Here is a 27,338-nt window from a genome sequence, read left to right on the forward strand (position 1 = left end):
TAAACAAAGTGACAGTAAACCAAGCTGCCACAGATAACTGTGCAACAACCTTCTCTAGAGACCACTGGCTTTTGTGGGTGTGGCAAGAGATGATTATATATGCAGTACAAAATAAAGAATTGTAGTATCTATAGCCAGGATAGTGAATAATCCATTATACAATGTATCCTAGGTCCTATCCGAGGTTTCAAGTACAGTGCACAGAAAACTATGAAAACTTCTGGTCTTAAACACAAATTTTAAATAAAGGTTGCATGAGACAAATCTTTTATCTGGGCAAAGGTTATTTTCCTGCATAGTATAAAAACACAAAGACACAGAAATTTTTTAGAAATAATCAGTGTTCTAGTATTCTGCAGTAAGGGGGAAAAGCAGAAGTCAGGTAATACTGTAGCCACTGAAATTCAATGGAGGTCCTTTCCCACCCCTTTCCAGGAGGCATCATTTTCTAATATTCCCAGTGTCCTAACCAGACAAAAATGGAGAGCACAGCAAAGAAAGATTTCATGAATAACGCTCTGAAGAGTCCCCAAATCTCCCATCCCAGTTTGGATCCCCCGAAGATTCCCTGATAGTGAGATTTTAGTGTAAGTCAGAAGGGAAACCATTGACAGTGTCTCTTTCCTTCTCTCCCTCTCCCTCTCTCTCTCACACACACACACACAGTTCTCATCTTCCAAAGGTTTCATTTTACCAAGATTACCAAATATTAATTAAAACAGAAGGCCTAACCTACAGGAGATTTCAAAGGATGGTCTAACCCAGCAAACTATGCCCATAACCTGTACACCTGTCTTTGTAAATAAAGTTCTACTGACACACAGCCACGTCAATTCATGTACACACTGTGTGTGACTGCTTTCAGCTACAACCACAAAGTTGAAGTGGCAGAACTGAGTAGTTGTATCAGAGACCATATGCCTTGCAAAGGGTAAAATACTTACTATCTGGCCCTTTGCAGAAAAAATATGCCAAGCTTTGATCTAATCCATCCTTTGCTTCTTAGAGGGCTTAATTCATCCTAACCAATCATCAAATATTTTTCGGAAAAACAAATAGCTCCCTGTTTTGAAAAATCTAAGAACAATACTTTTTTTTAAATCCAATAATTTAGCATTATCTAATTTTTTAATGGGCCAACTCTACTAAGCAAATTTTGATTTGGAATATCAATTTATAATTGACAGCTCTATTACCAGGTTATGAACTAAATTCTACTGTATGTGCCATATGAGTACATGTTGGTTGACAGAATAAATGACAAGGTGATACTCCCTTTACACTTGGGTTTATGGAAAACTTCAAATTACAATATCAGACACTAATATTTTTCTTGTATTTTAACAGGTAAAAACCTTCTGTAATAAAAAGACATACTTGGGAACCACGACCAGTAATGTGACGAGATACTCTGAGTCAAGAACAAAGTCATCCTTCTTCACAATTTCTGCTAGACTTCTAGTTAGCAAACTTCCTCTGAGGAATAAGAAAAAAATCATTAGGCTGGATAATTATGTGCTTCCAGAACACAAGTAAAGAAATAGCAGGCTAATTATAGTCACATATACTATATATACATCTCAAGAGAGGGATTAGCCTGAGTTAACATTTTATTTTATAAGAAGTCAAAATTTAGCTGAATATTTCCCACATCCAAACCCAAAGAAATGTAAACATTTTATCAGAATTTGCCTCTAGTGTCTCCCTTTGTGTTTGCTTTAATTATTATAACTCAGCTCTTCTCTTGATTACATATATAGTATCTTAACTGAGAAAGTGTTATTCATTAGGTATCAATTACAGTCTACCTCATCATAATTATGAAATCGTATCATCTAAGCACAACCTTTGATTATCCTCCCTCTCCCTGGGTATCAATTTTGGTTAGTTAACCCAATAATCAACTCTTTTAACACAGTCTTCATTTGGTCTCCTAGTACATTTCACAGTGAAAATGACTTGCCCTGTTTGCACCACTGACAGTATCCAACCAACTTTCTCTCTGGGATATGAATGCATAACTGGAAGAGTTAAGTGCTTAAAGCTACACTTGTAGTAGTCATACTACAGTGATATTAACCAAAACAAGAGTGGTCTATTTTAAGAAAACCTAATATGTAAAAAATCAAAACTTGGAAAACAGAAAAATTAAAGAATGAGTATTACATTACAAAAGGATTCTTCTATAGAATTCTTTTAAGCAGCAGATGATTGCTATGTAATTAAACTATCATTTGATTTAAAACAATTAACTTTAGCTCATTTTCAGTGAAAAACCAGATGGATAAAGGGATAAACCAGGACCCAACTCACAAGTATTATGTATGAAACGAGTATAATAAATCAGCCTCACATTTGTTTTGACTAGCCTGAATTAGTGAGCTTTTCTCCATGAAGTGAAAAAAACACCATTTTGATTATAGAAACAGCACAAAGTGGAACTTACCAACCCCTAACAATAGTTCATTCAGTGTATGCTAGAGTGCTTCCCCAATTCTTTTTTTTTTGGCTGTGCCATGAGGCACGCGGAATCTTAGTTCCCTGACCAGGATTGAACCTGCACCCCCTGCAGTGGAAGCACAGAGTCTTAACTACTGGACCTCCAGGGAAGTCCCTCCCAATTTTTAATTATTTACATATACTTGACATGCTTACGCATTCTTTCGTTCCAAATTCTGAAGATTCCCTTTCAGGTTGTTGTATGCGGATGCTCGAGATTTCAGGTCATTGTCAATCTGAGTCACTCCCTTTAAAGAGAAAAAGAGAAAAAGGGAAAATTTTCCTAAACCTGCCTCTACTAATACAATCAAAGTAGCTGTGCTTAAACTTTAAAAACCAAAACACCACTAGTTCCTGATGTAAAAATACTCTATTATTTTAAAAGCATGGCTTTAAAGGTCATTAAAAAAAACCTACTTCATTTTTAATAACTATGGTAATTTTCATATAATCTTTTCTATTAAAGATAATGTTTTAGTCTACATGTATTTTAATTATTGTTACTATATCACTTCTTAAACCATGTAAATGGAATCTAGGCCACTGGTTACAGAGATGACTAATTAAAAGGCTTTAAAACACAAGTTTCAAGGATTAATTTCCAAAGGAACTACATCACATAGAGTTTTGCTGTTCACAACACCACTACTCTTCCACAAAATATTTTTGCAATAAAATTAAAATTATGTTTGAATTTATTTATAAATGTTACACAAGCTGATTTTTCAAAAAGATGATTAAAACTACTAACAACTTAGGGAGAAAACACAAAGCAGTAGATTTAACATTTGAAGAACTAATTTCAACTCAGCTCTACCATCATCAGCTGTGTAGCACTGGGGTAAAACTACTTCACCTCTCTGAGCCTCTTTCCTCAACTATAATAGTATCAGGAAGAAGACGACTAAATCCTTGATAAGGATCAAAAGAAAACAAGGCTCAGTCATAGTAAGAGCACCACTTTATATTATCTGACTACTCATTTTCATTAAATTATATGATGACTTGAGTTAAAATCCTTGATAGGCTATTCATTTACATTTAACCATAGAGCACAACGTACAAATAAAGCCAGTGGGAGCCAAGGAAGTCTGTCCAGATGATTTAAACCATACTTTTCATCCTAGCCAGGTCATAGAAATGTTGTCAAACAATTAATAGGCCTTTGTCTACTGCCTCATTATAGTTTCAGGTAAGACTTTTACATTTTTCTCTCAAGCTCAAGGACTTTGAAACACAAAAGGAGCTCTTAATTCAGTGAATTCATGGATGGGCTTTAACACCTGTGGACTCCCTGAAACTGTACATAAAATCATGTGGTACAAGAATACAGGCAATTTTTCTGGGTAGAGAATCAATACTGAACATCAGAAAGGAAGGTGTCAGAGAACCCATAAAGTTTAATCTGAATCAGTACTGTACATAAACATACTTAAGTGACCATTATCATACATCTGAATGATTCATAAATCTCTTATCTATTCCAACTTCCTGTTCCATGTGATCTCAATTACACTTCAAATTTATATAAATAACTATAAAATTTTAAAGTTACTTTTCTTATTCAAACATTGTTGATGCAACATTTAACTTAACTACCTAAATAAACTACACAATTTGGATAATGTACACATGAAAGTGTTATCCTTTTTTGACGCTTTTTTTTTTTTAGTAAAATTGTAGTAAGTCACATATAATTAAGCTGCCCTGTCAAAACCTAAATTAAAGTATTTAATAACTAAATACTTATAAAATAAATAAAGCCACTATAAATCAATGTGTCCTACCTGTATCATTTTTTATCTTACCTTGGCAATTATTTCAGAAATATTTTTCAGGGACTGCTTGATTGGATATTTAGCCATGTCCCATTGAAACCTTGTTATATAAGTAACCAAGTCAACTGAAATAAGGGAAGAAATTAATTACTGAGGAGAAGCAATAGAATTTTTTATAGTTTGCTACACAGTAATAGATTTTAGTGCTGAAACTGGCATTAAGAAAATCAGTAAAGATGTCATCATTTGTGAAGAGTCCTGGTTAAGTAAACGTGGAACTGTATTAAGTAACATGGATTAATAAAAATTTTTACCTTGTAATCTGACTGGATCTCTTCTCCTTACTCAAAATTTAATATATATTAAAATATTCCTTTCTAATCTGATGACTTAATAAATGGAATATGTACATACCCATGATATGCCTCATATGTAGAAGGAAGAGACACAAAAAGATTAAGAATCTACTTCAGGGGATTCCCTGGTGGCACTGTGGTTAAGAATCCGCCTGCCAATGCAGGGGACACGGGTTCGAGCCCTGGTCCGGGAAGATCCCACATGCCGCGGAGCCTGTGCTCTAGAGCCCGCGTGTCACAACTACTGAGCCCGCGCACCTAGAGCCCGTGCTCTGTAACCAGAGAATCCACAGCAATGAGAAGCCCATGCACCGCAATGAAGAGTGGCCTCCGCTCGCCTCAACTAGAGAAGGCCCGCGTGCAGCAACAAAGACCCAACACAGCCAAAAATAAATAAAATAAAATAATTTAAAAAATAGTATATTAAAAAAAAAAACTACGTCAAACTGTCTCCTCAATAAGTAGAATTTGACAAAAGTACGTTCTTTCTTTGCAACTTACCCAAACAAATTGAAAATGAACTTGTCTGTTAAAACCTTGTGATGACTGTTTCTAGGAGTCTACATTTCAGTAATCTTCAAAACATGGACCTTTTCACTTTCAAATGACAAGAATAAGAAATGCAGAGCCAAAGAGACACTCAACCACTAATTCCCTGGAAGTGTGGTAGTCAAGATGACTTTACTCCTCAAGTCTGATGGGATCAAGGTCAGGGAAACCAAATGTCAATTATGGCTAACTGGCAAAAGTAATTCATACCAAAATATCTTCTCTCCTCAACTTCTCCCTACATAATACCAGCGAGTCAACAACATAGATGGTATCTCCAAAAGCAGTTTTGGATGCAATGCCCCCTAGACTGTCATCGCCCATTTGGCCTCGCAGACTGACCGCCCTAGTTCATCAGGTACCTAGAGACCAGTGAAGGCACCTAAGTTGTTAACACACCTAACTTTCGTCCTGCCCCAGCCGCACGTTAACAGACACAGTAAGCAGCTCAGGATCGCTATTATTAGCAAAGAGCAAAAATAATTAAATTTTTTTTTTTTTTACTGATTAAGTACTTCTGAGCATCTATTATTTGCAAGGAGAAGAAATGAGATTAGAGAGACACTGGATTTAAAATACAGTGACTGTTGAGAGTTTAGCCACATCTCCATACTGTTGCCTCAGGATCCATTTCTGTGTGGCCAAGTGGCCTACAGGGGCCTAGAAGCTATACTAGATAACAGCCTGCAATCACAAGTAGATGTAAGCTCCTGATATGATTTCCCTGATATGAGCCTATGATAAGCGCTCTCTGCTGCTGCCCAGGGCCTACCCTGCTAGTGTACCCTTTAGATAAGCCCTCCTCGAAGTTAACCGAAACCCTCCTTTTTGGTTTGAATCGACCAACCTGGACTTGGCTTGGGAACCCCAAAGCACTCCACCCACGGACCCTAATAAAGGCATGTGCCCCAGGTCCTGCCGCTCTCCCTCTGCCGGCACCCTGCCTTGACCTCCCTGCCTTGCCCCGCTCCTCCAGGACCTGTGAGTAATAAACTTCTCTATTTCTCTTTCCCTTGTGGTCTTTTGTTGAACCGTGGCTCACCAACCCATGACACCCCAGGGCTTTACTTAACAAACGTTAATTTAACCAAGTCACATCAGTGACCTTTATTTATCACAGTAGGCAATACAGGACAGAAAGAAAGGAAAGGGTTGTTTCTTATTATAATGACATATCACTAAAGATCAGCCTAATTGAAAATGAAGCAAGTGCTAAAGTGATATTTCAGGAGAAAACAACAAATGCAAGTACAAATGACAACAATGCGGTTGAAACCATCTTTATAAAGCCATTATTACATAGAGCAAACTCTACGTAAATACTAGTTTCTAGCTATAGAGAGGTTGGTGGTAGACTATTCTATGGGTACTAAAGAAATGTCACATTCAAATCTGAAGGGAGGAGGCATTACTCTGCAATAAAATTAATAATTTTTATTTTAAGGCTTTAGCAGTTGGATGCTATTAAACACAAAAAGCTAGAGAAAACAAGTATTCAACTGGAACAATGCTGAGAGACATACTTGGAAACACAGTTGTTAATGGGAGTTGACAAATAGATTCTGGAAAGAACTAAGGTAAATCTTTATAATATTGCTTTTGGAAGGATCCATATCATAAACTATATTATATATTATGTAGGATTGTCTTATGAGAGGTTGTGTTTCAGAGGAAAGAATGTAACTGGCAATATCACCAAATTCAGTAGTAATCATTCTATTTTAATGGCTTTCTATTGCATTTAATATCCTTACCTATAAACCTTTTTTAAGTCGTTCACTTTATAGAAATCAATTTCAAATCATGAAACATTAGCTTACCTCCGTTGGCCAACAGATTCTCCTGAACTTTATCTTTACTATCCTCCAGTACGTCAGCCATATACTGAGCCACTTTCTTAACCACCCTTGGGAGGAAAAAAATCAACAATCACTTTCAGGAAAACAACCTAAATTCCATGCTATACAATGAACACATTACATAAAGACACGAATTGGACTCTATTTGTTCCAATTACACTATCTGTATAATATAGAACAAATGGGTCCTAACTTCTAAAATAATGTTTTAAGGACAAAAAGCACCAAGATCTTATTATATATGTCAAACTCAACTGAGTAACTAGTTTTAAGGAGACCACATGCAACATGTTTACCAAGTCTGGAAAGAAAGTAGTGGAAAGCTACCGAGAATAAGCTGAAAAACTGGGCAACAGATCTCACTGCACTGCAAAAACAAAGGGGGAAGCAGGAGCTTTCATTCACCAGTTATGTGCTTCCCCTTAGGACAAAAGGGATCCCACAGGCAATAGAATACAGCAACGGTAACAATGAAGAATGCGGTCCTACACTATTTATTCATTAACTATTTATTGAGCATCTACTATTTGAGAGAAACAATGCTAAAGAGGAAACCATGGTGCCAAAACTACTGAGGCACCTGCATATCACCTTGTCGATCCCTTCACTTTATAAATAAAGACACCCCCAGGTATAAAGAGAGTAAGTAACTTAGCCCCAAAACTCACAAAACCAGTTCCCAGCAGAGCTGTGACTAAAAACGTGGTGTCTTGACTCTGGAGTCTGGTGTTCTTTCCCCCATTCCTTGCCTGCCTCTGGGCCGTGGGTGGGATACAAAAGTATACCAGACAAAAATCTAGCTTCCCATTGCTTACAATCAAAATGGAGAGATACCAAAAAAGACGGATGACTAAATACAAAGCCATCTGTGATGAGCGCCAGCTGAGATGACCAGGCTACAGACAGAAATGCATAAAAGAAAAAGAATTCACTTCCAGCTTCTGTAATCAAAAAAGCATAATGGATCAGGAGCAGGGCAATGAAGGACAGGAATGGTTTTGAAAGGCTGATTAGGTGGGAAGAATGTATATTCTTGCCACAGGGCATCATATGAGTCAAGATCCAGAGAGATAAGAAAAGCAACGAATGATGAGGGGTCCAGACTGCTGGGAGTGTCATGCTCAGGAGAAAGGAGTTTGTGCTAGGACGGCCGGCTGGGGCCAGACTGCAGGTAGATTGCCTCTGATGTCAGCCTTTAGGGAGAGGTGTAATATGGTCAAAACAGGACTTGGGACAATTTCTCCAATGACTTTGTGCTCAACAGCCGGGAGTGTAAACTGGAAGACAAATTAAGAAACTCCTGCAACATGAACCAATAAGGGCCAGAAAAAAGCAACAGAAGGAAAAATTTGAATGACAATCCTATGCAGAATGACCTCAAACCTAAGAAAGTGGAACAAATTCAGAAAAAAATGATGTAAGCCGTAAGTCTTCAACATGTTTAACTTGGGATTTGTCCATACACTTGGCTGTGTCTCCAAAATTCACCCATTCCTTCAAAGAAGACAAACCATTATTCCCATATAAGTTGACAAGCATCTTGTAAACAGAACCATCTGCTATGAACATTCAAAAATGTGCATGTTCAAAACATTGTAAATCAACTATACTTCAATTTTTTTTAAAAATGTGCATGTTTACCACAGAAATAGTTCAGAGTATAGAACTGCCTGGTGTCAAATTTATCAACTTAACATCCCATAACTCAGACCTTGACAATCTCCCTATGCATCTCTAGAGGAGTATCCATGACACATGGTGACCTTAAAAAAAACAAACAAACTGCTCTAATGATTAGATTACTGAAAAAGTATAAACTATAATTTACTCCACCACAATGTTCAGACTTTAAAAACTGGAACACTCAGTCATTAAGCTAGCATCTGTCAACTCTACCAAGGTGTAACAACCATATGATTTTTAAATTCCTCATATCTTTCAGGAAGACTGATAGGGACAAGATTGCGTAACAGTGCAGAAAAGAATAGCTGACAAACTGCATAGGCAACTTGCAATGCTTCTGACCAAATGAACTGCATTTGCCCTAAATACTTACTTCCCTAAAAAATGTGCGCAAACCTTAAACTATACTCAGGACATCCCACTGATGATTTAAAGAAAGATCTAGAGAGCTACTGAGGTGATTAATAAGGATCTAAGTAAGTGTTAATAATTATATTCTCAGGAACCTCCCTTCTCACTGTGCTCTTCGTTGTCATGACCTAACATTGCAATGAGGCTGGTGGGACCGCAGAAAGGACAATCACCTCAGGGGGGGCGACCATGAAAAGTTTACTTAATTAAAAACCTATAATCAAGAAACCAAGAGACAAAAAACTGACTGATGGTAAGAACTGAGACTATCATCAAAAATTATTTTCACATTTGCTCTACTGAATGCATGGAATTATTAACCCTAAAAGCAGTTTGTTACTTTTGCTTTCATTCTCTTTTCCATTTTTATTGCCTAGTGCCTGCCCTTAGCTGACGTTTTCAATATCTCTTGCATAATCTACTGTAAAACTGGCCCCCAACTGGCCTTTTGCCTCATGAGTACATCTTTAGGTCTATTTATTTACTTACCACATGTTGTTATGTCAAAAGATCTCTCTGCAACACCTCAGCCTCTACTACCAGAGTACTGCATTATGGTGGTTCTATCAATTCAGAAAAGCATAACAGCATAAACAAGAAAACCCTTCTGCACAGATTTTTGAGAATAAGTTCTCCTCTATTCAGGTCTGTTCCCTTAAAGCTTTAATCAGATGTACATTTCTAAGATTCTCCAAAATTCTGGTTTTTTACAAATTATACCTAGTTACCTAAGCCCTAAATATTTAGAAAGCTCTGTACGTCAAGAGTCAAAGGGACTGTAGACTGAGTCTGTCAATTAATCAAAATTCAGAAAGTTATTAAGGATCCCATACCCATCTTCAGCTAAAATACACAGTAACTGAATTTCAAGTGACTAAACCTGTAGCCTAGAAAAATCTTCTAATGTAACTGAATTTTGAAGACAAAAGCATCACCAAATAAATCTTCAAATAAATGGCATAACAGCCCATGTTCATGAATCAAAGACCTAATATGTCAGGATGGCAATACTGCTCAAATTATCTACAGATTCTACACAATCCCCATTAAAATTCCAGCTGACTTTCAGCAGATATTTGACATGGTGTTCCTAAAATTCAAATGGAAATGAAAGGAACCAAACAGCCAAAATAATCTTGAAAAAGACAAAGTTAAGTTGGAGAGCTCACATTTCCTAATTTCAAAACTTACGACAAAGCTGCAGTAAAGAGGGCAATGTGGTACTGGCATAAGGACAGGAATATGGAATACAAGTGAGAGTCCAGAAATGAACCCTTACATTTATGTTCCATGGATTTTTGCAAGGGTGTCAGGACAGTTCAATGGAGAGAGAATAGTCTTTTCAAGAAATGGACAACTGGATATCCACATGCAAAAGAATGAACATGGACTTCTCCCTTACACCATATACAAAATTCACTCAAAATGGATCAAAGACCTAAATGTAAAAACTAAAACTATAAAACTCTTAGAGAAAATACAGACATAAAACTGTGTGACCTTGGATTAGGCAATGTTTTCTTCCATACAACATCAAAAACACAAGCAACAACAAAAAAGAGATAAATTGGACATTAAAATTAAATGTTTTGTGCTTCAAAGGACACTATATAGAAAGTGAAGACGACCGACAGAATGGGAGAAAATATTTGCAAGTCACATCTGATAAGAGAGTTGTATCTAGAATATATAAACAACTCTTACAAGTCAATAATCAAATGACCAATAAGCCAATTAAAAAACAGGCAAAGGATTCAAACAGACATTTCTCCAAAGAAGAAACACAAATGGCTAACAAACACATGAAAAGATGCTTAACACGTTATTAGCCATCAGGGAAATGCAAATCAAAAACACAATGAAGGGCTTCCCTGGTGGCGCAGTGGTTGAGAGTCTGCCTGCCAATGCGGGGGACACGGGTTCAAGCACTGGTCTGGGAAGATCCCACATGCCGCGGAGCAACTAGGCCCATGAGCCACAACTACTGAGCCTGCGCGTCTGGAGCCTGTGCTCCGCAACAGGAGAGGCCGTGATAGTGAGAGGCCCGCGCACCGCGATGAAGAGTGGCCCCCACTTGCCCCAACTAGAGAAAGCCCTCACACAGAAACGAAGACCCAACACAGCCATAAATAAATAAATAAATAATTTTTAAAAAAACACAATGAAATTCTCTTTAATATCCACCAGGATGGCTATAATCAAAAAGATGTATAGTAACAAGTATTGTCAACAATGTGGAGAAATTAGAACCTTCGTACACTGCTGGTGAGACTGTAAAATGGTACAACCACTTTGGAAAACAGTCTGGCAGTTCTTCAAAATGTTAAAAGTACAGTTACATTGACCCAGCAATTCCACTCCTAGGTACATACCCAAGAGAAATGAAAACACATGAGCTCACAAATACTTGTACACAAACATTCATAGTAGCATTATTCATATGAGCCAAAAAATGGAAACAACCTTAATATCCATCAACTGATGAATGGATTAACAAAATGCAGTATATCCACACAATGTAATATTATTTGGTAATAAAAAGAAATTAAATGTTGATCCATGCTACAACACAGATGAACCTTGAAAACATTACACTAAGGAAAAGAAGCCAGTCACAAGAGACCACATATTGTATGATTCCATTTATATGAAATGTCCACAAAAAGCAAATGTATAGTGTCAGAAAGTAGGTTAGTGGGCAGTGGGGGTTAGGGAGTAACTACTAATGGAAACAGGATGTTTATGATAGTGGCAGGGGGATGAAAATGTACTAAAATTGATTATGGTGATGGCTGCACAACTCTGTGAATATATGAAAAATCACTGAATTGTACACTTGAAGTAGGTGAACTGCCTAGCATGTAAATTATATCTCAATAAAAATATTAAAAGGAGTCACCATTTTCACACGTCAAACAGGTGTATTTTATTGTACGTTAATTGTATCTTCATAAAGTTGATTTACAAAGAAAAAAAAAGTCATTGTTTTCTAAAACCATTCCAATAAGCAGAATACACATGTGATAATAAACCCAATGCCCAGGTAGCCTAATAGTGACTCTAATTTTGCTCTAGCCTATGCATATAAATACATTACCCTTCTACAAATGCATCCAGTTTAGCCAGTTCATCCGACAAACCAACCAAGACATCCAGTGTGCCAACCTAGAAGGGAAAAACAACATTTCATTACTGAGATTTCATCCTGTTTTTTTTTAAACAAGGTAATATAACATCTTGATTTGAAGGGCCTGCAAATCTTAAGTTCTCCATATTTTATTTCATAATATGCAAGTGTGGTTAAAAAATGTTTGCTAGACACTGCAAAGCTATTTATATGTACAAGATAATCCTCTAATTCATGGGCACAACCACCACTTAGATGTGAAGATTCCACAGTAGCAGGCCTGTGCCTCTGGTGGTCCTGCCCAGTGGCAGTGGATCATTTGAAGTCATGGTTTACAAGAGCAGCTCTTAAGCAGGGGTCCAGAGCTGTGCATAGAGCGTCTGTAACTGAAATTGTGGTGTTTTTTTTTTAAAGGAAACTTTATGATTATTATTATTTTTGGCCGCGCCGCATGGCACGCAGGATTTTAGTTCCCTGACCAGGGACTGAACCCGTGCCCCCGCAGTGAAAGCGTGCAGTCCTAACCACTGGACCGCCAGGGAATTCCCTGTAATCGAAGTTGTACTCAAAACTGTGCATGTGTAAATGAGCGTGTTTTGGAAGAAATGTCCACAGTCCGTATCAGTGTATCAAAGGAATTTGTTAAGTCCCAAAATACTAAGAACCAGTGGTTTTAAGTATTTCTTAAACAAGTGTTGTATGTAACTGCCTCATTTGGTTAACCAGAAAAATATAAGTATCATGATCTTTTCCATTCTTTACAAAAGTTCAGTCAACTGATTACTGGCAGCCTGCTTCACTTAGAGGCTGCTAGATTACTGATGTTTAATAAATGTTAAATAGATAAACTAGATTAAATAACTAGGATAGATTTGCCAAGTATAATTAAAGAGGTGCAATGGTAAAACATTTACAACATCAGTGAGTATTACATGAATTTAATAACAGAAAAATGGATTCACTGTGATATTTAAGAATACATAGTCCCTTGGGGCTTCCCTGGTGGCGCAGTGGTTAAGAATCTGCCTGCCAATGCAGGGGACACGGGTTCGAGCCCTAGTCTGGGAAGATCCCACATGCCGCCGAGCAACTAAGCCCGTGAGGCACAACTACTGAGCCTGCGCGTCTAGAGCCTGTCCTCCGCAACAAGAGAAGCCACGACAATGAGAAGCCCGCGCACCGCGATGAAGAGTAGCCTCTGCTCGCCGCAACTAGAGAAAGCACACGCACAGAAACGAAAACCCAACACAGCCAAAAATAAATAAATAAATAAATAAATTTATTAAAAAAAAAAAAAAGAATACATAGTCCCAAGATTTTTCACTTCTAAAAATCATATTTAAGTAATACATCGAGTATTTTCATAAGATTTCTCATTAAAATTTAAATTACAATTTAGAAAAGCACAAAAGTTTAGGAAAAATGTTATTTTGTTTTGGTAGTTTCCTTCAAGACATCTCAATTTCCTTATTATCTAAAATTTGAAGATCAGAAAGAACAAGATAAGTTTTAAATTATGCCAATCCCTAGAGATGAGAGTTTTCTTTTGAAGGAACCTGGATATCTCGTTTCTACCAAAAGGTAAGCAGAGACAACTGTCCTCTCCTTCATGATGAACGATTTTGCACAGCACAGTTTTACCTTTAAGTCAGGAATGTTGAACTTTGAAGTAACTGCAAGATTGTTGTTCTTCGTAGTTGCCGCATGCAATTTCTCCCATGTTTGCTGACATGTTTTCTCCCCAGGAGCTGATATAAGCCAGAACTCAGTCATGTTGGTTACCAGATATTTCTTCCAAAATCAATAGAGACTCTGAAATGTAAAACAAAACAAACCAAAAGTACATTTAATATCACTTGTTTCTAAATTACTTCAGAGTGATAAGCATAGCCTGTTGGAAAACTATCAATAATTCAACACTGGCATACAATCCTAAGCAAAGTCAAATCTACTTACCTGGATGTAAATCCATATAAATGGTAAATGGTGATTTATTTATGATACTAGGAAAAAGAGATGATAAAGACCTAATACATGAAGTACATAATTTTTTTAAATTACAAAACATCCTAAAATGGGAATTAGTCAAGAAGTGAGACTACCCAAAATATCAGCCACCAATAGTTTCATTCCACAAAAGAAGGTGGGAGAGTCACAAATTTATAGGTTTATCTTAAATTTTTAAAACATAAAACCAAAATAGGAAGTAAAAAAACATGCATAACTCTTACCTTTGAAAAAGAATTGAATCAATGCATTTGAACAGTAGCCACCAAATAAATTTGCCACATCTGGCTTAGCAAATCCTACAAGGTCAGCCAAATTGGTGGTTAATTTTCATCCATATTCAATCTAAGGGAATCTCCTCAATCCCTAGCATATACTTAGTGGCCATCAAACGCTTACAAATTTGCAAAAACAAAAAACAAAAACTTGCCAATCAACCTTGTAAATCAGTCTCTTATTTAAAATATGACTTGGGGCGGGAGGGATGCATAATACAACACTATTGGATCTGAATTAAGAGGCTGTGGATCTCCCTTTCCAGAGTTCCATTAAGACACAACCAACCCTCTTCCACAATCTTTCTCCCTCTCCCATTTTCCCTCTCTCCCTGACACACACGCACGCACGTGCGCAGAGAAAAAGAAAATCCAAAACCAAATCTACTCAGAATCTAAGTAGGTAAAGCACACAAACACAGAAGAACTCATAATATAATAGTGTCATTATTTCTACTTCAATATGCTTTCATTAGAACCACCATAAACTTTCTACTACCACTGCTTGTTTAACCTTTCCTGAAATTTGGAGTCTTAGGTAGAAGATAACGATCTTATAAAGTTGTCCTGATAATCAATCAAATAATGAATGTGAAAGGACTTTGTAAATTTAAATTTCCTTTAAAATGTAAAGTATTATAGTTAATCGCAATGGACTTCCATAATTTCAAAAGGCAACTGAAATTAAAGTAATCCTACCGGGCTTCCCTGGTGGTGCAGTGGTTAAGAATCCGCCTGCCAACGCAGAAGACACGGTTTGAGCCCTGGTCCAGGAAGATCTCACACGCTGTGGAGCAACTAAGCCCGTGGGCCACACTACTGAGCCTGCGCTCTAGAGCCCGCAAGCCACAGCTACTGAGCCCACGTGCCACAACTACTGAAGCCCGTGCTCCTAGACCCCACGCTCTGCCACAAGAGAAGCCACTGCAATGAGAAGCCCACGCACCACAACGAAGAGTAGCCCCCACTCTCCACGACTAGAGAAAAGCCCGCACGTAGCACTGAAGACCCAACGCAGCCAAAAATAAATAAATAAATAAATAAATAGTTTCTAAAAAAATGTTTAAAAATAAATAAAGTAACCCTACCAGGTCATTACACAATTGAAGGTGACCTGAACATATATGCCATTCAATATTCTTATTTTTTTCTAACTTCCATTTCAAGAGCATCTACCATGTACTAGGTACCACTCTAAATGTTTTATACGTTATTATTTCAATTAATCTTCCTAACACCTCTACGAGATACATATCATCCTCCCCACTTATAGATTTTTTTTAAATAAATTTATTTATTTATTTATTTTTGGCTGCATTGGGTCTTCATTGCTGCACACGGGCTTTCTCTAGTTGCAGTGAGCGGGCTTCTCATTGCAGTGGCTTCTCTTGTTGCAGAGCACGAGCTCTAGGCGTGCGGGCTTCAGTAGCTGTGGCACACGGTCTCAGTAGCTGTGGTGCACGGGCTTAGTTGCTCCACAGCATGTGGGATCTTCCCGGACCAGGACTCGAAGCCGTGTGCCCTGTATTGGCAGGCGGGTTCTTAACCACTGCACCACCAGGGAAGTCCCCCACTTACAGATTTAAAAACATACTCAGAAAGGTTAAACTGGTGAAAATACAGATGGTGGTATTAAATGAATCTCAAGAATTGTACTCTAAGATGATTTTTTCCAACATTACTAAAAAGGCTGCACTAAGAGCTGCACTCTCTCAAATGGCCAACAAACTAAACACAGGATTAATAGTGATGGTAAGCCCAGACAAAGCACTCATCCTGGCCAGAAAAACAGTATCTGATGACCTGCAGATCACCTCCTCTCCCTGCAAAACGGCAGGTGACAGAATCAATTGTTAAGGTCTTCCTTATGATACTGTTAAATTATCTAAACTGCAGCTTCTTCAAAGACTGTAACCATATGAGCTATTACAGTAGATGTCACTATCATACCACTTAGAGTTCTAGAAAATCTTTTTCAGCCAGCAGGTTTCCGAAGGATTTCAAGAAATATAGAAAGAGGACCATATTTCCTCATTTATAAATACCTGCCTGACTCTACTGAGCTTTCATCAGGATCAAATGAAATAATGTCATGGTAATTCTAAACAAAACTAGAGTCCCATCCTGCCTCTAAAGGCTGCTCCCAGTGTCCCACATAGGAAATATCTTGTTTATTTACTATCTTGTAAATGCCACAATTATGCATTTATCACACTATTCTGCCTCATTTTTTTCATAACATCTTTTCCTCTCCACCTGACTGGGAAATCCTGAAGGGCCAGAATCATACCTTCTTTTCTGATGCTCTAAAAACCCAGCATATACAATTCCTGCCAACAGCAGGGACTTTATGAATAAATAAGAGACTTTATGAATAAGTCCTTGCTTGTTTTATGAATAAATGAAATATAATTATAACAATGACTCTGAACCAATCAAAAAGTCTGATTAGAGAAAAAAAATAAGGGCCAAGAAAAATATTTAAATGTTTTATAAAGCTTTTTTTTAAAATTTAGTCTTTCAGAAAACAAATCCTAACCTTAGAGTAGTATATAAATTAAAAATCAGTAAAGCTGCAGATTACTAAGCCTTTGTCTTTCGTTATTTTACAGGTGAATATAGAAATATAAAAGAGAGGGATTGAGAAAGAACCTGTTGGTACTTTCGGCAAAGCCATGACCTCAATTCTTCTATCCACTGGTCAAAGCAAACTATATAAGAGGAGTCTGATGGGAAAGACAAGCGACTTAAGTATCTAAGGATAAATGTTAAGAACTGCCTATGAGAAGAGCATCAATAAGTCTTCTGCAAAATCCCTGTTTTTTTGTCCATTGTTATCCTGTCACTTAAACAAGTTACATAAAAAATTTCTCTTTGAAACTGAAGTACAAATTACGCTCAGTTCCAAAAATACCCTATCTTTGCAGATGAACATATTTGGGGGGGGGGGGAGGTCAAAAAATGAAATCCCTGTTGCTAAACACATTTCCCTTTCTGAGCCACACAGACAGTCAAAACTGGTGTCCACTGGTTATCATCTCACCAAAGGTCTGGACACCTCCACTTCCGCTGACTGCTTCAACTGACTTGTTTTTATGCCTTATTATTTCCCTTTGTTTCATCGTGTATATTGGAAGTCAGGCATAAATATAGGCAAATCATATGTTAAGCAAAAGAGAAAATGATTTAGAAGGCATTCCTCAAGACTCAGATCAAGGTTTAAGTCCCTCTCTTATATGTGTGTATACAGTTGCTCTCTGATGATCTTATTTATACTCAAGGCAATTCCAGTCTAGATGCTGAACACTATTCCAAATTGTATCTCCAGCCTAGGCTCCTCTGCTGCATCTAGAGCTGTACCCAACAAGTCTCCACAGCTGACTACAAGACATCTCCACCTGGATGTCTCCAAAAAAACCCAACATTTCTAGTCAAACTCCTAATGGCTTCCCCCAAACCTGGTCCTACTCCAGTGTTCCCTGAGTTAGCACAGTACCCCTGCAACATTAGACAACTATCAATAGAATTGTCAAATGTCATCAAGATAGCAGCCAATACTTATTGTGCACTTCTTATCTACCAGCACCAGTCAAAACACTTTACATGGATTAACTCATTTGGTATATCGCATGGATAGTAGTTACAAATGAAGAAACCAAGGCACAGAAAATGCCTCATATATTACATGAAATATATATTACAATATGTATCATGTCATATATCATGAGTGCATATATTACATGCTAAGGATGAATGTATTATATGCTCTCACAGCACCTTTTAAGTATTTCCCTGAGCAACACTTTTTATTGATGTCTTTCTACCAAATAAACTGTGCATTAGGGTAGGTGGAAACCATGATAGCTTTTGCTCACAACCGTACTCTCAGTACCTGGTACAGAGGCTGGTATGTAGAACCTCAAAAAGTATTTGTTGAATATTCTTGAATGAATAAGTAACTGTGAAGATTAAGTAAGATAATAAAGTTAAAAATACCTGGCTTATAATTGGTTCGCTCCCTTCACTTCCTCCATATTTTTTAAAAAGTCAATTTCATTGAAATATAATTTATATACAATAAAATGCACCCATTACAAGAGTACAGTTTGATGAGTTTTTGACAAACATACACACCTGTATAACCACCACCAAGATCAAGATTAAGAACATTTCTGTCTTCCCAAAGCCTTCCCTCACACCCAGGCCCAGTCAATCCCTACCCTACTGCTGGCCCTGGGCAGATGCCAATCTGCTTTCTGTCACACTATAGATTCATTTGGCCCGATCTAGAATTTCATTGTAAATGGAAGTGCACGCTGCGTACTCTTTTATATCTGGCTTCTTTTGCTCAGCATGTCTGTGATATTTGTCTATGGCCTGTGTATCAGTAGCAGTTCATTCCGTTTTATTGCTTAGTGTTCCATGACATGAATGTACAATGGTTTGCTTATCCATTCACCTGTTGATAGACATTTGGATGGTTACTGGTTTGGGGCCATTAACAACAAAGGTGCTATGAATATTCCTCTACAAAGCTTTTGTGAAAATACACATTCATTCCTCTTGGATAACCATCTAGAAGTGGAATTTCTGAGTTGAATGATTAGCATATATTTAACTTTATAAGAAGCCACCAAACTGTTTTCCAAAGTAGATGTAATATTTTATATTCTCATTAGCAAGATACACAGTTCCAGTTGTTTCACATGCCCACCAACACTTAGTGCTGTCAGCCTTTTTATTTTCAGCCATTCCAGGGGGTTGCAGGGGAATCTCACATTTCCACAATGACTACAAAGTTCAGGATCCTTTCATGTTCTTATCAACCATTTGTATATCTTCTTTTGTGAAGTTTCTATTCAAATCTTTTGTGAAATTTCTATTCAAATCTTGTGCCCAATTTTTTAAAAAGCTGCATTGATCTTACTGAGTTGTAGGAATTTTTTGTATGATCTTGATACAATTTGAGAGGTGTGTGTGTGTGTATTTCTTACGTATTTTCTCATGTCTTGCCCTTTCTTAATGGTGCTTTTGAGTAGAAGTTTTCAATTCTGATGTCCAGTTTACTGACTTTTTCTTTTATAATATATGATTTCTGACATAAGAAAAATCTGCCTACCCTCAGGGTCACAAGGATTTATCCTGTTTGGAGTTCAGAGAGATTCTTGAATCTGTGTTTATAGTTTTCAATGTTCATCCATTATTTTCTTCAAATTTCTTTCTTGCTTCTCTTTCCCTTTTTTTTGAGACAAAAATGGCATGTATATTAAACCACCTGATATTGTCCCACAGGTCACTGAGCTTGCATTCACTTTTTTAAATTGTTTTCCTCTCTGGGCTTCAGTTTGGATACTTTCTTGCTACATCTTCTAGCTGGCTGACCTTTTCTTTAAAGTAATCTATTTGTCTCATGAAGTGAATTTTTCGCTTTAGATGTATTTTTCACCTTTATAAGTTCCATCTTTTAAAACTTCTCTTTCCTCATTATGTTCATGTTTTCTGTTAAATCACTGAGCATATTTACAATTCACAACATTAGGTTGTTGATCACTGGATTTTGTTTTCTTCCTTTTAAGAATGTTGTGCTTTGTTCTGATGGTTACCTTACTTGAGCTTTAGCATGCTTCATTTCAAGGCTTGTTTTTATACTTTGTTAGGCTACGTCTAAAGCTTTACTCTAGAGCTAATGTAGCCCTTCTACTAAGATCTGACCGTCCGGGGATCCCATGGGATGCCCCAGGGATTCAATAAGGTATTCATATGCCTTCTGGCCCCATGAGCTCTGGCAACTGTCTAAAGCTCTCTAGTCATTCTTTGCCGGGCCTCCTACAGAGAGAGACTCCTTTACAGATGGTGGGTTTTCTGTCTAGCTCCCCCCTGTCAGCCAATTCAACCTGCAAATTCTAGCCAGATAAGCCTTCCCCAACTTCAAGTCTCCTCAACTCAGCAAGACCAACATGCTCTGCTTGGTCTCCTCTAAACCATGGTCCAGAGAGTGACTCCAGGCAGAAAGCCAGAGGGATTATAGAGCTCATTTCATTTGTTTCCTGTCTCTTGGTTGCTGTATTACCTCTGTTGTCCAATAACTGGAAGCAGTTTTTTCATATATTTTATCCAATTTTCTAGTTGTTTATGGTGGGAAAGCAAGTATGGTACCAGTTATTCCACGCCGGCCAGAAGCTGAAGTCTCCTCTAGTTTTGCTGTATGTATTGTTCCTGAGTTTTTGGTTTTGCTAGGGATTCGACCACAACCTCCCAACCCCTCAGCCCCATGCTTTAACATTTAAAAGAAAACAGGATTAACAACAATGAACATGAGAAATATAACAAGTCTAGGCTGAAAGAAAGACTGTAATAATACTATGTGTGGGAAGAATGCAGCACTGCTTTGGCAGTAAGGTGGAGAAATGTTCATTTCTGTTTTAAAAAAAAAAGGACAGATGTAGCTTGAATAAATGTCCTACACATATGTGTCATTAATTTTGCAAATGTATAGCATGCTCTCATGATTGATAAAATATAAATTCACTTAAAAGCATTAATAAAGATACAATAACTTGCCATCATTAATATTTCCTCAATCTAAAATAATTATATATCACAGGATAACCCAAAAAAGTTCTGTAACTTTTTTAAAAAGGGACAATTTCTAGAAGGCAGTTTGTCAATGTTAATCAAAAGCCATAAAAACGCTGACACAGCCTTAAGAAAGAAGACTATATATAGGTATAAACATTAAATTGTTAAAAAAAACTATTAAAGATTATCTCTTGGGAGTGGATTATGAATGTTCATTTTCATTCTCTCTGCGTATTCGTTTCCTAATTTTTTATTAATGAATTACTACAGGTAAATGCCAAAAAAACCCCACACACTTCATTAAAAAAAAAAAAAAGTGGGGCAATATCCTCACACTTGAAAACACTGAAAAGTTTAGAGACCGTTAAATGGCATGGCAACAAAGAACCCTGGATATAAATACAAAAGATAAAGGCAAAGCTGGTTAGTAAAGCTGGTTAGTAGTAGCTGTGTCTGAAGTATGAGATCAAGGTTGGTAAACAGCCTTTTTAACTCACTGGGAATTTCAGTCAGAAAGAACTTAAATGCCAACTTCAGGAAGCGTAGTGGAACGGCCACAGCACTGCACTGAGAATATGAAGACGGAATCTAATCCCAATTCTGCATATCACTGTCTGCGTAAATTTCATTTGTAAACTGAGAGGACGGATTACCATATCCAGGATCTTTTTTGCTCTTATATTCCATGAATCTATACTGGGTAAGACCCAGGACTCTTTTTTTTTTTTTTCTATTTTCTTGTTAAGTCCCTCAAATAAATCAGATTATCGGACAGGTTTCAGAACCACTATAGTAAAATAGGCATTTCCATGATTATATAGTGAGTTACATAGTAAATGTTACAAGAAATGGCAAATATTCCTTAATAAGATGGCTAAATGTCATACCATCATTATCAAGAATCACGCAGTATTGTTAGTTCTATAATACAGGAATGATTTTTGTTCTATGGAGTTCAGAAACCTTAAATACATGAACCCACTTTTTGCATGCTTTCTATGGCAGCTTACAAACTTAAAAAGTGAAAAGCAATATATGAAATCACGTACAGAACAATATGAAATCTGGGTAAACTACTGCTTTGCTCAAGAAATACACAATTTTATTTCATTTATGAAGGACAGACAGAGGATTTTAATGCCCTTCATACAAATAGGTGGTTTTGTGACCACAGTGTTAGAATCCGGATTCATTCCCAAAACTTCTTTAAAAACTTTTCCAGCACTAAAAACATTGCTCTAGGTGATGGGAGGCTGAGTTACTCACAAAAACATATGCCCCTAGTCCTGCTTCTGCTCAGAAATAAAATTCAAATCTCCCATTCTTCACAGTCATCACTACTAATGTCCTTTGTCTGAGTTTTTCTGCCTTATTTTCACAATGTTCTGACCTCCCTTTATCCATCTTTACCTCAGGCCTGCTTGTAGTCTCTTTCTTACTTGCCTCTGCTCAACAGTCCATTTTGCAGAAAGCAACCTCTCTCCTCCTATTTCAACCAACTCAAAATTCTCTTAACAAAAAGATTTCCCCAACCAAGTCCAACCATGCACCAAATCCATTCATATAATCCCAAATTATTTCTCCCTCAACCCGCATGTCCACTGAAATCCACGTAACAGACTGCATTAAAGCAGACATCTATTTTACGTTTTTTTCCGCCCAAATATCTGTTTGATTGTAACTGCTTTCAAGTTAGGGTCATATCATTCATCAAATGTTTTAGGTGCTTAAATTCCCAGAACTGTGGTAAGAAGCAAAACAAAATGTACTCCCTGTCTTGAAGGAGCTTATCCTTGTGTGTGTGTGGGTGTGTATGTGTGTGTAGGTCTCTACGAGTAGGTAGGTCTGTGTGTGCAGGGAAAGGTAGGAGGAAAACAATGCAGATGACAAGATAAAAAAAAAAAAAACAAGGCAGAATACACTGGAGGCACAAGAGAAACACTAGTCAAAATTTTTAAACACTTCTATCTTGTCTGACTGCAATAAGTATTTTTTTGTTTTTAAAGCAGTAACAACTCTTTTTCAAAATGGAAGGAAGGAAAAGAGAGAAGAAAGGAAATCCTGGGTCCAAAGCTCTGAGACTGTTTATTTCATTACTGTATTGCCCACTTATGAGAATTTAAAGACGGTGGATTATTTTCCTACCGCAAGCGATTTGAATGTAAAATAAGAGTAAAGTAGTAACTATCACAACAACACAAAAGGTGGGGACAATAAACCCAAACAGCAACTAGCATTTCTTTTGTAAATGAAGGTATGAGCCTGACCCAGGATAGGGGCAACCACAGAAAACAGTACAGCACCCCTATAAGTGCTCCAATACTTAAGTCCTTTTAATGCTTTCAAGGAACCAATATTTTAGTCTCTGAAATGCAACCACCTTTCACAGTAAATTAAATTTCTCAATAAAGGCTGAAGGTGGTGTAAATGCAAAACAACTTCCTTTTTCAGTCCTTGAAAATACCAAGTTGTTTACTAAAGTGACTTATTTCAACAAGCACAAGAAGGCATACCTCAGATATCAGTGAAATATTACATAGCCTTCCAATTGTGACACATCAACTTTTAACAGAATTGATCAGTGCAAAACATTTACCACAATCCATTCATCTTAAAAAGTTGCTACATCCTTCCCCTAGAAATTTTTAACACTATACAAATAAAGAGTAAGAATAACTGTTTCCTCTCTGAATGTTAAAATTCTAGCCTTCAAAACAGAAGCATCTTAACTGGGATTGTGGGAGGGACTTGCTCACAATAAAACTTGTTTCAAAAGTTTCCAACAACAATGGGGGATTTTACCTTCCAAGAGAGACTTTCGTGATTCATACAGAAGGAAATTTTTAAATTATCAGGACACACACCTTCTTTAAATAAATCTTAACTTTTGTGTTGTTTTGTTTTCAACCGAAACTGTACCTATAAATGCTCTATAATCCTTTTAAGGATTACCTGAATTTCATGCCATAAATATACTGAAATATGAAAGACAATTTAATCTTTAATGTATTTTATAAACAACTGCCATCTTTTTATTTTACAGTTGGCTAGAAATAAATGTGTAAGAACCAAGCCTTACTTAGGCATAGATGCTGATCATAAAAACTGAAACCAGCTAGAAAGGTAACAACTCATAACACAATGTTAAAAATCTCTTGCAATTTCTGCTAAAGCAAGCTGAATCGATAGGCAAGGAGGGCACTGTACCCCCATTACTAAAGGAATCATCAGAACCTTCTGAGGGCCCAGAGACTTTCTCTCTGTTACAGGCAACTCAACACTGACCCAGGGAGCAAACAATTACTTCCATGCCAGGCAACTCCCTGATTCTACACTCACGGCTCCCAAAACGTTACTTCCCTTCTCTTTCAGGCTGTTATTTTATAACAGTGACTGGACCACAACACCATATTTTCCACTAGAAGGTGCTGATATCTCTAAGACAATGTATTCTAGCCTGAAATTCAACAAGCCAAAGACCTAAAACAAGCGTGTCGCCCCCAATTCATCACTCAAGTAAGCTTGAGATCCTGTTTCCTGGTAATGACAACCACTTATTGAATATGTGCTATGTGATTAGCACTTCAATATGCTAAGCAATTTCGTAGGTGATTCCTTCAAAGAAGATGGTATCACCAACCCCACTTGCAGATGAGAGAACAGTTAATGAAATTTCTTGCCCAAGGCCACAGAGCTAGTGACTACATACATTTTACTTGCTAGTTTATTAAAACACTGCTCTTAACTTCTATATCCCCATCATCTAGTAGAGGGCCTGTCACTAACAAGCACTCAGATATGTGTCCAATAAATAAAGGATGGCACCACATGGGGTGTTTCACAACCAAATGGTACCTCTCTCCACCAGGAGGAGTTTGGAAATGTCTGGGAGCATTTTAGGTTGTCCCAACGTGGGGGCCACCACCACCATTTAGCAGATGGGGACCAAACAAGGGACAGTCCTGTCCAAAATGCCAACAGCACCCACTGAGAAACACTAAACTATAGGCTGGTTCACAAAGAAAACCTTTCTTGGTAAAGTCAATCCACCTGTTAACCAGCTTATTTATAAATAACTTCCTATTCATGGATAGTTTGCTTAAAATATCTTAAAAGATACATCAATCTCTTTCTATAAAACATCATTTTTGCATTTACCTGCATTTTATTTTCAAGTACAGAGCTAAGGCTCCATCTTCTATCCTATGATGTAACCAAAGTACATCTCCTCCACTGCCCACAGGGCTCCTCTTGGAACTCAATAAATGTATAGCGGATTTGCTACACATTTGGAACAGGATTTTGCTTCCTTATCAAGAGTACAGTTTGAATTTTCTAGTTCCAAGGTTCACTCTTGTCAAAGGGAAATTTTAGACTGCCCTGCTTCACTGCCTGAGCTATCTTTCCAAGGTCACCATGCTAATGGTTTCTACTATGTCTTCAAAACATCAGTGAAATGCGAACCGAACATGAATTAGTTTATAACTAAAATGGTATAAAATTCCACATCCAAAGGGTGAAAAAGGTTTACTCCAGCACATAGATCAGAATACATACAAGAATAAAATTTAACTAGCAGGTATTTGGTCAAAACTGCAGCAACACCTAAACAGGCTCAAGTGCAAAAGGAAGACTGACCGCTTGGGGACTGGACCACAAGAAGATCCTTTGGCAAAGGTTTATTTTGGCATACCAGCTTTGCTCTTTAGCCAATGCAACTATTTCGCAAGCTGTGGAAATAATTACAGAATCAAATTTTTGAAGCCCAAACGTTTCTTTTTAGGTAGAGAAAACTAATGTAAATAAGGCTCTTAAGACTAATATGCCAAAAAATAAAAATGATCATTTCCTGCCCAGTTCTAAAAGCAGTATTACACTAACCACCTAGCTCTCAGCATTTACTTTAGTCAGATCCCGAGTACTGTTTCTTTAGATTTTATCTAGTCCCTGCAAGATACACCAAAAGAGAAAAAGATCCGGGAGTTCTGAGACACAAACCCGAGGCTCCGTCTTCAGCACAATTTGAGACTTGCTTGTTGCCAAAGAACCGTGATTGACAAGCTGAGCGCCTTTTGCCCACCTTGTTGCTCATTATCTCCTCCAGCTGAACTGTAAACCGAACCGCTTCACCCAAGCTAACAGAAAAGCAGTTTTTAAAGCACTGACCACCGCTGCCAAATCCCTTTGAAGCTGTCCTACTCAAAAAAGTTCACCGAAAGTGCTGAATCAAAGATTACAGTGCACTACAAAAAACTCACCCTTCTCTCTAGATGTAATTGTGGTTAAGTACTGTGCAGGTAATCGGCAATTAGAAGATGATGGAAGTTATGCTAGACTTAGACACATCACTTGATGTCCATTTCTAGGTCCAAGGGTCTAGATAGGTCCCTAACTATACAATGAATGGCATTTTCATCTACTTTCTCTCAAAGACCTGTGAGAACAAAATAAACATGAAAGGTAATTCCTGTGACTATTGTTCAATAAAAGATGTTCCGGAGTAGATGACAGTACCAAAGGATAAGTTTGGAAGGCCAAAGCAGATCTTTGCTAAGGAGTCTCCCCTCAACCCCCAAATGATCCAGTCTCCCCTGTGTACTTCAGGACTGCTTTGGGGGTAGCTATAACTACCCTCAGTGAAGGGTGCAAACAGAATCTAACCAAACTTTCCTTCCCCTTACTCCTCTGTTTCTCAGGTGATTCAATTTGCCCGTGTGATTCTCCCCTCAAGTTCCTTTTCAGGGGTTTCTTGCCTACCCTTCCCCCATTCTAATAAAAAGTGGTTTCAGTTCTCTGGATTCTCGTTCTTTCCCCTGCCCACAGGGACCCTGCATCCTCTCTGAGGGGCTCCTAGACCCTTTAAACTGCCACCCCCATACTCGCAAGCGCGTACACCCAGTGGAGGCTCTCGCGGTCGCTGTGACCTCACACACACCACCCCGGATCCTCATCTGGGCCACTCAGTCACCTTTCATCCCCCTCAATCAAGGGGACGAGCATTCGCTGTGACCCTCACTCCAATCCAAGGAGAAATATCCCAGACCCGCAGTGTTTATTTCTGCCTCTGCCATTGAGTACCCCCTGGGGCCCTTTCTCTTTTTCCCTCCTTCCTCTTCCCTAGAAACAGAACCTAGGCCCAAGGCGGACACGAACCCGCACCAAGAAACCAGACACAGCCGCCCAACTGGCTCCAACGCCTCAGCCTCGGCCCCCGC

The 27,338-nt window shown here is 37.8% G+C and overlaps 1 protein-coding gene across 3 annotated transcripts in view; it reads right to left on the reverse strand.

The window, feature by feature from the left end:
- ATP6V1C1 (ATPase H+ transporting V1 subunit C1) overlaps window positions 1-27,338 on the reverse strand; it is a 40,562-nt gene that overhangs the window by 12,961 nt on the left and 263 nt on the right. Inside the window, exons 2-8 of one of the 3 annotated variants that reach the window (XM_082364884.1) lie at window positions 14,494-14,568; window positions 13,904-14,074; window positions 12,233-12,300; window positions 7,003-7,088; window positions 4,308-4,402; window positions 2,656-2,747; window positions 1,378-1,476 (exon numbers count right to left, since the gene is read on the reverse strand). In XM_082364884.1, coding sequence (XP_082221010.1) covers window positions 1,378-1,476; window positions 2,656-2,747; window positions 4,308-4,402; window positions 7,003-7,088; window positions 12,233-12,300; window positions 13,904-14,035 — 572 coding nt within the window. In that variant the 5' untranslated portion in view covers window positions 14,036-14,074; window positions 14,494-14,568. Of the gene's footprint in view, window positions 1-1,377; window positions 1,477-2,655; window positions 2,748-4,307; window positions 4,403-7,002; window positions 7,089-12,232; window positions 12,301-13,903; window positions 14,075-14,493; window positions 14,569-26,381; window positions 26,558-27,338 lie in introns of all 3 variants that reach the window. The other 2 variants (XM_082364885.1, XM_082364883.1) reach the window with 2 other exon arrangements.

Source organism: Balaenoptera borealis (genome assembly GCF_965194805.1).
Source record: "Balaenoptera borealis genome assembly, chromosome: 17".
In the NCBI taxonomy this organism is placed as follows: Eukaryota; Metazoa; Chordata; class Mammalia; order Artiodactyla; family Balaenopteridae; genus Balaenoptera; species Balaenoptera borealis.